This window comes from Saimiri boliviensis, chromosome 21 (genome assembly GCF_048565385.1).
Source record: "Saimiri boliviensis isolate mSaiBol1 chromosome 21, mSaiBol1.pri, whole genome shotgun sequence".
Lineage (NCBI taxonomy): Eukaryota > Metazoa > Chordata > Mammalia > Primates > Cebidae > Saimiri > Saimiri boliviensis.
The window spans coordinates 17799503-17811664 of NC_133469.1; the positions used below are offsets into that span (position 1 = coordinate 17799503).

At 45.4% G+C, this 12162-nt stretch overlaps 2 protein-coding genes across 7 annotated transcripts in view; one reads left to right on the forward strand and one right to left on the reverse strand.

Moving 5' to 3' along the window:
* The window catches only part of SYN3 (synapsin III), a 509993-nt gene that overhangs the window by 185277 nt on the left and 312554 nt on the right, over positions 1 to 12162 (forward strand). For all 6 annotated transcript variants that reach the window (XM_074391364.1, XM_039463248.2, XM_074391367.1 and 3 more), the window contains exon 6: positions 1026 to 1115. In XM_074391364.1, the coding sequence (XP_074247465.1) occupies positions 1026 to 1115 (90 nt within the window). The remainder of the gene's footprint in view (positions 1 to 1025; positions 1116 to 12162) is intronic.
* Positions 5732 to 12162, reverse strand: part of TIMP3 (TIMP metallopeptidase inhibitor 3) — a 54827-nt gene continuing 48396 nt past the window's right edge. Inside the window, exons 3-5 of the mRNA XM_003932933.4 lie at positions 8917 to 9028; positions 8202 to 8323; positions 5732 to 7133 (exon numbers count right to left, since the gene is read on the reverse strand). Of these exons, the coding sequence (XP_003932982.1) occupies positions 6936 to 7133; positions 8202 to 8323; positions 8917 to 9028 (432 nt within the window). The 3' untranslated portion in view covers positions 5732 to 6935. The remainder of the gene's footprint in view (positions 7134 to 8201; positions 8324 to 8916; positions 9029 to 12162) is intronic.

Sequence of the window (12162 nt, forward strand, 5' to 3'; positions counted from 1 at the left end):
TCTGTCATCATCACCTACACCTGATGCCACAGCATGGCAGCAGCAGAGGGTCTCCAGCACACACTGGTCTCAATGCATACCTGGAGTGCCCATTCTCCTTCTCTTATGTCATCTGCTCCGGGGGATCATCCTGATCCCCTACCCCATTCCCCTTCCAGGTCCCATCACCCACCATGCTTCCCTCCAGCAAGACATTAGTATCACAGTCATGCATCTGCAGCTGTCTTCCCTTTGGCCTACTCTCAATGTTCAGCTTGTTGCCTCAATAATAAAGCTTAGTGATGGAGCTCACCTTTGAGCTCTGGAGACAATAGCTAATACCTGGCAAAATAAGCAAGTGTTGAAGCAGGAGGAGAGAAATGGGAAGCTCAGGTGGGCTTGAGCTATTGGAAATGAGAGAGGTTGCAACAGCAGAGAAAATACTAATAATCACATCTAGCATTTTAGCACTGCTGTGGACAAAGCACTGTCTTTGACACGCTGCTTCCTTACAACAGTCCTATGAGTTTGGATCTCTCATTATCTCCAGTTTACAAGTGAAGAAACCAAAACTCAGAAACCTGAACTGATTTCCCAGGTCACACAGCTAATAAGTGGCAAACCGAGAATTTGAACCCAGGGAGGCTGGATCCACATCTACATCATCAATTACCATGCAGCGCTGCCTCTCTAGAAAGAAGGCATTGCAGGCAGGGAGTAGGGCATGAACATCAGCAGGTTGTACCGTGGAGAAGGACCTTGTGTGAAATGCTGAGGTTGTAGTAAGTGCTCATTAAATATGGTTGAGCTGAACCCAGTATTCTGCCTACTTACTAGGACTTGGGCAGAAATGGAGGGGTTAATACATATAGATGATGGAGAGTATGAATGTCCAGCCAAGGAAACTAGTCCTTATCCCATAGGCAGGGAGCACCTACTGAAGCTCAGCTTAGAACAGTCAGATACTTGAGGCCCCAGATCAAGTGGGAGGTTTTGCCATCCTGTGTAACAATGGTTGATCAATGTTCTCTCCTCTTCTATCCTAGTTCTCTCAACTCATTAAGATCTTCCATTCCCTGGGTCCTGAGAAGTTCCCGCTTGTGGAGCAAACATTTTTCCCCAACCATAAGCCAATGGTGAGTGCCCTTTTTTTACTGTTTCTTTTCATGATGCGGAGTGAATAACAGATGTCTTGTCCTCAGTCCCTTTGGACAGAGGAGGTGGACTCTAGGGGTTGTACACTGACCACGCAGACTCTAAAGCAGAGCCACAGTGTCCTTTGGGAATATCTGGCTTTCCTAAGGAAAGTCATCTCTCCAGGTGAAATTCAGGCAGTAGGGCAAATGACAAAGGTGGACCACATTTCTTGGACATTGGAGATTTTCAGCAAGTCAGGGGGCAACTTTTGCTGGAATGTTGGAGCCAGAGGCTGATTATAAAGGTAAAAGATGTTTTCAAGGTTGGATGTTGTTTTACTTGAGCCTTTTGTGGAATCTGATTTCAACTCACATTTTAATAAAAAGCAGTAATATTAATATTTGATTTGCATTGATTGTTGAAGGGCAGTTTCCTTACATGTCCTCTCCACTTTCTAATTTCTGAATGCACCTGAGATCTCCTCTGGGAAGCGGTGAGGGCTTAGCTCAGAGTATGTGGTACAGCTTCCCATTTGGAGGATACCTGGGTGGAAGAGGTGAATGTCTTTTTGAATGAGGTGAAGGATTCTCCACCTCAAGTCAGAAGAAGTTGGGGGTGGGGGAACTCTGAGCAGCAGGAAACAGCCTGCAACATGTCTGCTTGCATAGTTTGTGGTCTTCTTAAACTGGCCAAAGGAATACAAGGCTGTGACCCTGTGCTTGGCCTTGCAGGGAATGAGTCTTTGGGAACAGAATAATTAATAGGGTATCCCACAGTCCCAGCTGGGGACTTAAACTGTGGCTGTTTGTGGAATCCGAGCTCAAGCTGCTGGGCTAGACAGCCCTGTTTGGAGACACTGATGGGTAGGACTGCAGGTTCCAGGAGGAAGCAGTCTAACCAAGCAGAATTTTCTGTTGATGATCTTTCGCAAGAGTCACAGAATCCAGAATGTGCTGGTTGAGATAAGAAAGGCACATGTCGGCCTGGTGCGGTGGCTCAAGCCTGTAATCCCAGCACTTTGGGAGGCCGAGGCGGGTGGATCTCGAGGTCGAGAGATCGAGACCATACATGGTGAAACCCCGTCTCTACTAAAAATACAAAAAATTAGCTGGGCATGGTGGCACATGCCTGTAATCCCAGCTACTCAGGAGGCTGAGGCAGGAGAATTGCTTGAACCCAGGAGGCGGAGGTTGCGGTGAGCCGAGATCGCGCCATTGCACTCCAGCCTGGGCAACAAGAGCGAAACTCCGTCTCAAAAAAAAAAAAAAGAAAAGAAAAAAAAAAAGAAAGGCACATGTGAAATCTAGCATATCCCCAAACCCTGAATTTTCCCCACTATATGCGTGCTTACAGTGGAGAATATTCAGAGTTCGTTATCAAACCAGCCTGAGTTTGAATCCCCGTTGTGTCTACACACTAGGTCTTAGGAAAATGACTTTATCTCTGTGAGCCCCAACTTCTTCAGGTAAAAACTATGGATAATGGTGGAGCAACCTCATTGAGTAGTTGAGATTTCATGGGATCCTGTGTATAAAGTGCTGCACCTGGCATATGATAGGAGTAGCTTTAAAAGAAGGGTGAACACTACAACCTGGAACTTTGTCAACGGTGGGATGAAAGTTGGGTGAGGGGTCTGCAGCCAGCCCAGCCCATTGACAGGGACAGGCTCTGCTGTAAACTCTGAAAGGAGGTTGTTATAAGCACTGGGAAAAGGTCACCAGCTGTCGTGAGACCTCATGAGTCCCTGGTATTCCCAACTAGGCCAAGCCATACTTGGAATTTCAAGCAGGCAATTGACAGCAAAGACTGCTGTTTGCAGGCTGCCCCTCCCCACCTCCACCAGGTTGGATTCTTAGGAAGAAAACAAGGAGGGCTGAGTGAGGACTCCAATCTGGGGATATTTGTACCACTAGTAGGTGATTACATACAGATATATTAATAGATCCAGAGTCAGCAGAACTAGGGAAGACTCTAGCAATAGAATCAGGGAGCAAAGTCAAGGCAGAGCACCTCTCCTGAGATTTCTTCTGCAAGGGAAAAGGACTAGAGTGGGGTGGGGTCAGGCTGCAGAAGTGCATGGCAGGAGGGATGAGTCCAGGCCTGGAGTCGGGGACAGACTTCCAAGGCCTGCTATTGTGTAGGTAACTCCCAGTGGCAGTCAAAAGACAACAAGGCAAGAGACAGCAGATGTGTGATAGAAATAAAACCACTTTACTGTTTAGAATAAAGGACACACTATAAAAAGTGAACATTATGCAATATTACAAGACAATATACATTTACGGAATATAAAATTCATAAATAACATGGAGGAAAACTGTAAACAGTGCTACAAAATTTAGCAACAAATACATTCCTTCTAGACAGGGTTTTCTCTAGTTGGTTTCTCTCCATCACTTCTGGGTTTCAAGACAGCAGACTGGCTAAAGGGAAAGGTAGTTGGGAGAATTTAAGAAGCCCCTACCCCCAAAACATAAACCGTTCTCCAAGTTCTTCCTTTCCTCTTACCTCCAAAGAACCAGTTTGGAAGTTGTTATCACATCTACCTCCCCTACTTTCTCCCATTTTGGTTTGCCTTTGCCATCAGATTTTTATAATTTTCTCTCTGACTCTAGTGACATGTTTACCTTAGGTAGCCGAAGCCAGACACTTGGGTGCCATCTTGGTGTAGTCCAGATTGTCAGTCAGCATGTGCAAGATACAGGTCTGGGCACAGAAGGGTAGTATCTCCTGGGGGACACAGTGTCCCCTAGACAGGGCTATTTCGAAAAGTCATTTGTTTCTTTAATTGTTAAGAACCGTGTTGCCACTACGAGGCAGATCTGGAACTAGGGGAGGGTAAAGACAGGAGTCTCCCAGTATTACCTGCCCTGGACAGAGCAGAGCACTGGCCTGAGAGGTGAGAGCCTGGGCATGGAGCTTCCTTGACTGGAAGGCAGAAGAGATGCCCAAAGGAGGCAATGAGAACTTGGAATTATATCTCTCATGGCCCTGGATTCTTAGGAAAATCATGGCCTCCCAACTGGAAGGATAACAGAACTTGGGGTGAAGTAAATGGTAGTCTCCCCAGGGCCAGGTGGCATAGAACAAGAACATGAATGTACTTTAAACTTTTTTTCCTACTCCAGGAACCATTGGGATTCCAATAGGGAGGAGGCTGGAGGAGTCTCAGTTCCTTCTAGTTCCCTCAATTCACCAGTCTAGCTGCTTGCCTAGAAGTATTTTACTTTCCATTCCACTGTAGAATTTGATTCAGGAAAATGGCGGCATGTGGGTTTCTTTTTTTTTTCTCTTAAACACAATGTACACATATTACAGCCTACACATGACACAAGATTTAGCAAAATAAAATGTTCACGATATGATTGAAATACAGAAGTGTCTCAGCTACATAAATGACTTTAAATTATACAGTAAGTGAACGGGTGAAATAAACAAAGCTATAGCTTATAGAAAGCTCAAAACCGCCCTCTGACATTGCTTTGCGAAAGACCCTTCTTTGTCCAGGGCCTTCTCACCAAGGCCAAACAGATGGGGCTGTGGTTCTGCTAATGTATCAACTCTGCAGGGAAACTTCAGGTGCCTCACGCTCAGCCTTCACCCAGGGCCCTCCTTGTGTGAGAGGGGCTGACCACACCAGGGAGTGAGAATGGCCAGATGCCTCACAGAGAAGACATTGATGTCCTCTTGTGGGATGGAGCTTGCGTAGGTTGGTCAGTCATGCCCCACCATGTGAGACTTTGAGGTTAAAATAAGGACAATCCCAAAATACCAAGTCTGGGCTCATCCCTTAAAAACCACTGACCTGCTGGCCTCAGCTTCGTCCGTTCACACTGCCTCACAGAGAGGGCCAAGCCTCCCATTCCCTCACTGCCAAATGGCATGACCACAAAGGGAAAGGTACAAGGTAATGAAATCGATCCCAAGGAAACCCAATGCCTGTACTGTCTTCCTGATCTGGGGTTCTGCCAAGCACCTTGCCTGGGCATTTGTGTGTGTGCAAGACACTATGATGTGCTGTCTGCTGCTTTTTTTTTCTTCTCCTGTTTCAATTGGCAGCTCTGTTTCCTAAAGTGGAATGAACTGAAGATATAAACACTAATAGAAGATAAATACCCATAAGCTGAAAAAAGAGAGAGCAATCATGTTCCATGTCACCATCCTACCACTCCCCATTCTGTAAAATATACATTATCACCTAATCTTAGCATCTCATTTTTGACACTAAAACTTAAAATAATTTTATTTACTAGGAGAACTTATATTATAGTTTTACTTCAAAACAACACAACAGAAACCCTACAACTCATTGCAGACTCAGGCTTCCCCAGTGACCAACAGTTTTAATTCCAAGAGATGAGGATCTCAGGAGGTGGCATTCACCCACCAGGGAGCTAGGGAAAGGGGACCAACCTGTCTCTACACCCAGGAGAGGAGTCCCTCCAGCCAAGGCAGGACACTGCAGCTCTCCCTCCTGTGCCCAGGCCATTGACTACACTCTCATCTGCCATCTGAGCCAAGCCAGGAAGGCAGTTAAAGGAAGGCCCCCAAATATGAAGCAGGGAAAAGGAGACGGACAGAGGTCAAATGACCTGTGATAGGGAAGAGAGGGTGCTGAGGGTGTTCAGAATTTCAAATTTTAATTAAAATGAAAAAAAAAAAAAAAGTCAACTTGGAATGTCATGATTTTCTTCAAACAAGCAATAACAACAAAATAGAAGAGATTAAACTATTGGCATATTTAACAGCATTGAACAGAATTCTGTGTCCTGTAAAAAAAAATTAGCTTATGTCCCCTTGTGGGTATATGCAAAGGTGTATACAAACATATCCCCCTAGGTGAGCTAAACATTATTCTGGAAATAATATCCTCTACCCAAATCTACTTGGCTATATCTGTGGATAGTGTATGGTGTGTGTAGGTCTCCAATTTACATAAAGGCAAGCTCCCGGCCAAATCTACCAAAGAGTTTTCCAGGAGGAAATCTGGTGGGAGGTGGGGAGAGGAAAGACATTCATCTCAGTCTTTCACCTGAGCTTTTGTACAAGGCAGGCAGATTGCCTCCTGACCTCAGGCAGATGTTTAAGTCTTCACCAACTAAGAAAGCTGTTATTCTGGCTTGGGTGCTTGCTCCAGACTCAGGAACATCTGGTCAACCCAAGCATCACTGGACTGGGGAATTGTGTGTGTGCTGCATCATCTCCGACTCTCTTGTAGTTTCTTCCTTCCCTCCCTCACTCTCACATGCAGACACAGACAGAAACAGTCTGATTGGGATGCAGTGGCAGCTCCTGGTGTATAAGATCTTTCACATACCTTAAGTCTATCTGCTTGCTGCCTTTGACTGATCCTGAAATGGTTGGCCTTTCAGCAACTTCCTTGTCTGTGTCCTTAATGTATTGGAGGAGAAGGGCAAAGAGAGGAGAGTCTGGGAGATGTTGAGGTGGGGAAGAAGAAAAAGCGGTGGGAATTACAATGCCCAAATGGAATAGTTTTTCGATTTCTGTTTTCCTAAAAAAATAGAGATTATATTATCACGAAGAAGAGGAATACAGGTTCCTCATTCTTTCTGGCATGGCACCGGAAATTCCCAGGTGGAAATGAGTGATGTCAAAACCAAAAAGAAGGGGCAGGGTGGGGTCAGGAGGATAGTTCTCACTAAACCCCACATGACAGCATAGACCTTTCTTTAAGTGTTCCAAGTGCTAAATTTGCGAGAAAACAGGCACTAATTTCATTGTCATCATCTGGGAAGAGTTAGTGTCCGAGGGAAGCTCAGCGGGAAGGGAGGGAAGTGAGGTGGGGCAGGGTCTGGCGTTCAGGGGTCTGTGGCATTGATGATGCTTTTGTCTGGGGGGGCCCATCCTCGGTACCAGCTGCAGTAGCCTCCCTTCTGCCGGATGCAGGCATAGTGTTTGGACTGGTAGCCAGGGTAGCCGAAATTGGAGAGCATGTCGGTCCAGAGACACTCATTCTTGGAAGTCACAAAGCAAGGCAGGTAGTAGCAGGACTTGATCTGCAATTAGATAACAGCCAGTGGTTAATAGACTCCTTCATGATATGCCCAGGCCTGAGGCTGCTGAGCCTGGATTCAGACCCTGGGACCCCTGTAGGGGAAGCTAGCCACATCAGTCCCTCAGTGATAATAATATAAATAGCACTAGCAAACATTTGTTAAGCACCTACTATCTAGCAGACATTCTGCTAAGTGCTTTTATATTATTCTCTTTAATTTTCATAACAGTTTTATCTCCCTTTTTACAGATAAAGAAACTGAGGCTGACCTTAACTAACTTGCTGCAGGTCACACAGCCAGTAAGTAGCAGGATTAGACCACTGAGAGGGCTTTTTCATCTCATATAGTTGGGAGACCTCAGTTGTTTAAGGGAATTAAGGAATTAGAAAGGTTAGAGCTTTCTAGCTGCCCTAGGTTGGAAACCAGATTCAGTGAGCTGTGTGACCTAGGGCTAGTTACCTAAGCTCTCTGAGCTCTCATTTACAAAATGGAGATCATAGTAATTAAAACTACACAGGGTTGTTTTGAAAATTAAGTGAGAGAATGGCCCAACTCCCTCCCACAGCAGGAAGGCTGTGCCTTGGCCTCCTATACTTGAGCCAGTGGGGTGGGCCTGGTTGAAGAGAGACCTTCTGTAGCATCTGTTATTTGCAGTCCTGGGCCTGTTTGCCCACCTGGGGTGGGGTTACTGATGAGTCAGCTACCAGGGTGAGCCCACTTGAAACCACTTGGCAGAACCTGCCGGTGTCAGGATCCTATAACTACAGCCTTGAACTGCCAGGTGGGGCAAGGGACTCAAGTACCCTCTTTCTCCAACAGCTTCCAAGTTGTCATCATGGAGGCAGCTGATTACAGCAGAAAGGCATTCTTCCCTTCCTGCCTTCCTCACTGCCCCACCTGGGAGCAACATTCCTTACCATGTCTGCTCAGACCTGCCCCTCTGCCCTGGCTTAACATAAGCATAGCCTTCCCAGCACGAGGGCCTGGTGCCCAGCGTATTGGGAGCTGATGTTTCTGGGGCTGCAAGTCAGCACCTCCCCTCCTTCCCCTAGTGACTCCAGGGCTTACCTTGCAGTTACAACCCAGATGGTACCGATAGTTCAGCCCCTTGCGCTGGGAGAGGGTGAGCTGGTCCCACCTCTCCACAAAGTTGCACAGCCCTGTGTACATCTTGCCATCATAGACACGACCTACAGGAGGGAAGAAAAAACAAGGAGAGGGTTGTTTTGTCCAGAGTCTAACCAGGAAAGAATTCACACCTACTACATTCCCACTTAGCCCATGCACTGTGACTGGGTACTTCTCAGACCCATGATTTTATTTTACTCTCCCTAGTAAAGTGATTTACCAAAGGTCCCAAGCCCATTAAATACTGGAGCTAGGACTAGAGACCAACTCTTTACTCCCTTTATAATGATTTTTTGTTTTTGTTTTCTCCTTTACTACATTGACTGCCTAAAGATGAATACCTTTCAAAGACAGGCCTATCAGGTTGACTGTGAGGTAGAGAGGAACAGACAATCCCTTTTTATTTACAGTAAAGTTGAGAAACTACAAATTAGTAGATTCCTCCACAAGGTGAGTTGTGGAGCTAATTCTAAAGTCCAGCCTAGGTGTAGGAGCCTGAAGCTCTTAGCATTGGGTAAGTAGGATGGATTCAGTATTAGAGACTCCTTATAATTTGCTAGACATCCGATGAGTCAACTACTCCTGTGTTCTTCTGAAGTCAAGAAACATTGGATCTTGGCCAAACCCTGGCCTGGAAGCTAGAGTTGGCCGTTACCTGTCAGCAGGTACTGGTACTTGTTGACCTCCAGCTTAAGGCCACAGAGACTCTCAGAAGCCTCTGTGTGGATGTACTGCACGTGGGGCATCTTGGTGAATCCTCGGTACATCTGTGGGCAAAAGGAACATCATGACTTCTTCCTTTCCAATTTGGACACCCATATGATCCAGAATCCCACTGCTGGGTATATATCCAAAGGAAAGGGAATCTGAATATGGAAGAGGTGTCTGTACTCCCATGTTTACCACAGCAATTTCACAATAGCCAAGATATGAAATCAACCTAAGTGCCCATTAACAGATGAATGGATAAACAAAATCTGGCATCTCTACCCAATGGAATATTATTCATCTATAGAAAAGAATGAAATCTTGTCATTTGTGGCAACACCACTGGAACTGGAGATCATTTTATTAAATGAAATAAGCCAGGCACAGAAAGACAAATATACCATGTTCTCACTCATATGTGGCAGCTAAGAAAGTAAATTTCATGAAGATAGACAGTGGATTGGTGGTTACCAAAGGCAGGAAAGGTAGCAGGAAGGGAGGGAAAGAGACCCAATTAATGGGTACAGAAATACAAGTAGGCAGAATAAGTAAGACCCAGTGTTTGACAAATCAGTAGAATGACTACAGTAAACAATAACTTATTATATATCTCAAAATAGCTGGTAGAGAATAATTCAGATATTCCTAGCATAAAGATAAATGTTTAAGCTTATGAATATCCCTATTTGATTACTATACATTTTAAAATATATCAGAATACCACATGTACTCCCAAAATATGTACATTTATTATGTATCAGTAAAATAAAAGAAACACATGAGAGGAGGCTCAGCACCCAGAAGGCTTGCTGACATTGAGTCTGAGGGAAGCTTGCTACCCTATTCTGCTGTCAAGTGGCTGGTCATTCATCTACCAACCCCAGGGCCCCCTTGACCCCAGATGAAGCCGCCGATCCTCTTGTCTAGCCAGGTTAGTGCCTTTGCAGAGAAACTTTCCTGTGCAACCAGCCACACCCCCATTCCAGCTGCCCCACAACATTTCTTCAGCTACACAATTCTCACATCCCAGCACCTTTTCAGAAATGCAGAGACATAGCTGTGACGAGGGTCCTTTTTCTTTGTCAGCCTCTGGACCTAAGTCCCATGAAGGCAGCCAGCTTTCTCATGATATCTCTGTGACACTTTCCAGCATACAAAAACATTCTCACTCACATTCCCCTTGCGGTATCCTTACAAGGGCCCTGTGAGGGATGTATTATGAACCCCACTTTATAGAAATTCTATTTGACTGGTGAACGTTGAACTCAGGCTAGAATTCTCTATGTTTTTTATTCTTCGGAGCATCTGATGAAAGCATTGGGTTTCTTTATCCCAGATGAAGCACATAACATATCTACAAAGTTCACAGATTTTTAACTGTTAAACACTTATAATTATTAGACTGAACTATATGAAATTGCTGATATTTGGCTATTTGTATCTACGACATGATCTAGTACTGTGGTTCCCAACTAGAGGCATTTTGCCCCCTAGGAAATATTTGGAACATTTGGCAATGTCTGGAGACATTGTTGGTTGTCACAACAGTTAGTAGAGGGCAGGGAGGTGGCTAAACATCCCACAGTACTCCGGGCAGCCCCCAGAACAAAGAATTATCTGGCCCCAAATGTCAATAGTACTGAGGTTGAGAAACCTCCTTTAATATTAGCCCACAAATCCCCATGACAACCGTATGAGGTAGGAACTTATGCCCACTTTATGGATGAGGAGCCTGAGTCACAGGCAGGCTAAGTAACTTGTTAAGGCCATACAGTCGGGAAATGGCAGAGCTAGGATTCTCAGTAGGGGAACCTGCTTTCAGAGACCATGCTCTTACCCATTATCTTAGCCTGGCTTCCAAGACACCCTCAGAAGCCTAGGAAGGTCCCGGAAGCAGGCAAAAGCTATTTCCATTTATGGCCACTACTCCTCCTTCATTGGTGTGTGCTCAGAGTCACTGAGGTGAATGCAACAGAAGCTGAGTTCACTTTGTGATTCCAGGTCAAGTCCACGAGTATTACACAGGTCCAGTGTGCCAAGGCTATGCTGTGAACTGTGGGATCTGGTAAGGGTGGGTGGGGTACCAAGGCGTTGCACAATCTTGTTATCCCCTCAGTTCTCAGAGTACACAGGCCCTGGACCACTGGTGGTCTCTGGGCTTGTCTCGAGGGTTTATAATAGGAAAATGTCTCTACTTTGGTTCCTGGCATGTGTTATTAATTTACTTGTCATTAATATGAAGCCAGACATCACTTCATTGGTGCCTCATCTAAATGTCTCTCATTTGGCCTGTGAGCTCACGTTTTCTCATCTTTTAAGTGGTGACTGGTTGGCGGGGGTAGGTGATCCACAAGACCTTAACATCTTAACTTGGTCTGTTGGACCTACTGAGTTTGGGCGCCCCTGCTTTGTTAAAAGCACACATTGTTCTGATGGACTCAGATGGTCTTCCTTCTGAACCCCTCTTCTCCCCCGCAAAGCTTCCAACTGAGCAAGGAAATGCAGCCAAGTGCTGGAAGAAGGGCTGTCCACACTCAGCCTTCAATTATGCCATGGGGGCGTGGGTTGGGTAGAGTCACGATGATGACTTCCTCGAAGTGAATGGTGCCTCTCTAGCTTTAACAGGAACCATGTTTAAGCATGCTGCTGTGTGCCTGCCATGGAGTATGGCCTTCGAAGAACATCCCCTACTCTGATTTCTGTGCTGAGCAACTTATTTTTGTGTGGGTGTTCCTTGAGGTTTTGGCAGATGTTTCAACTAAGCACTCGCTCTAGGTCTTTTGGACCCAGCCCACTGGAACCTTGTTTCTCTGCGTCAGTCTTTCCCCTTGACTGCCCTACTGCTTTGTGGGTGAAAATGAAGCCCCTGGTTACAGTCCCAGTCACTTGAACTGCTCAGTAAGAACTCAACTCCTCAAAATCAGCTTGGCACCGCAGCTACTTTGAAGTTTGAAGGAACGTGCATTTTAACTCCTAGCATTTCCCTAGAGTAGAAATTTTGACACATTACAAATAACTGGCTCTGGCAAACACAGCGCTGTGTTTTAGGGTCAATTCTGAAAAGAACAACATGGCAAAGGTAGATTCTACTCACTTAGTTGTGTTTTCTAAATAATAATCCTACCTTGATTTAAATACTGATTCTAAAAGTATCATGTCGGTAATCGTAGAGATCTAGAATTGGTTTGACAAA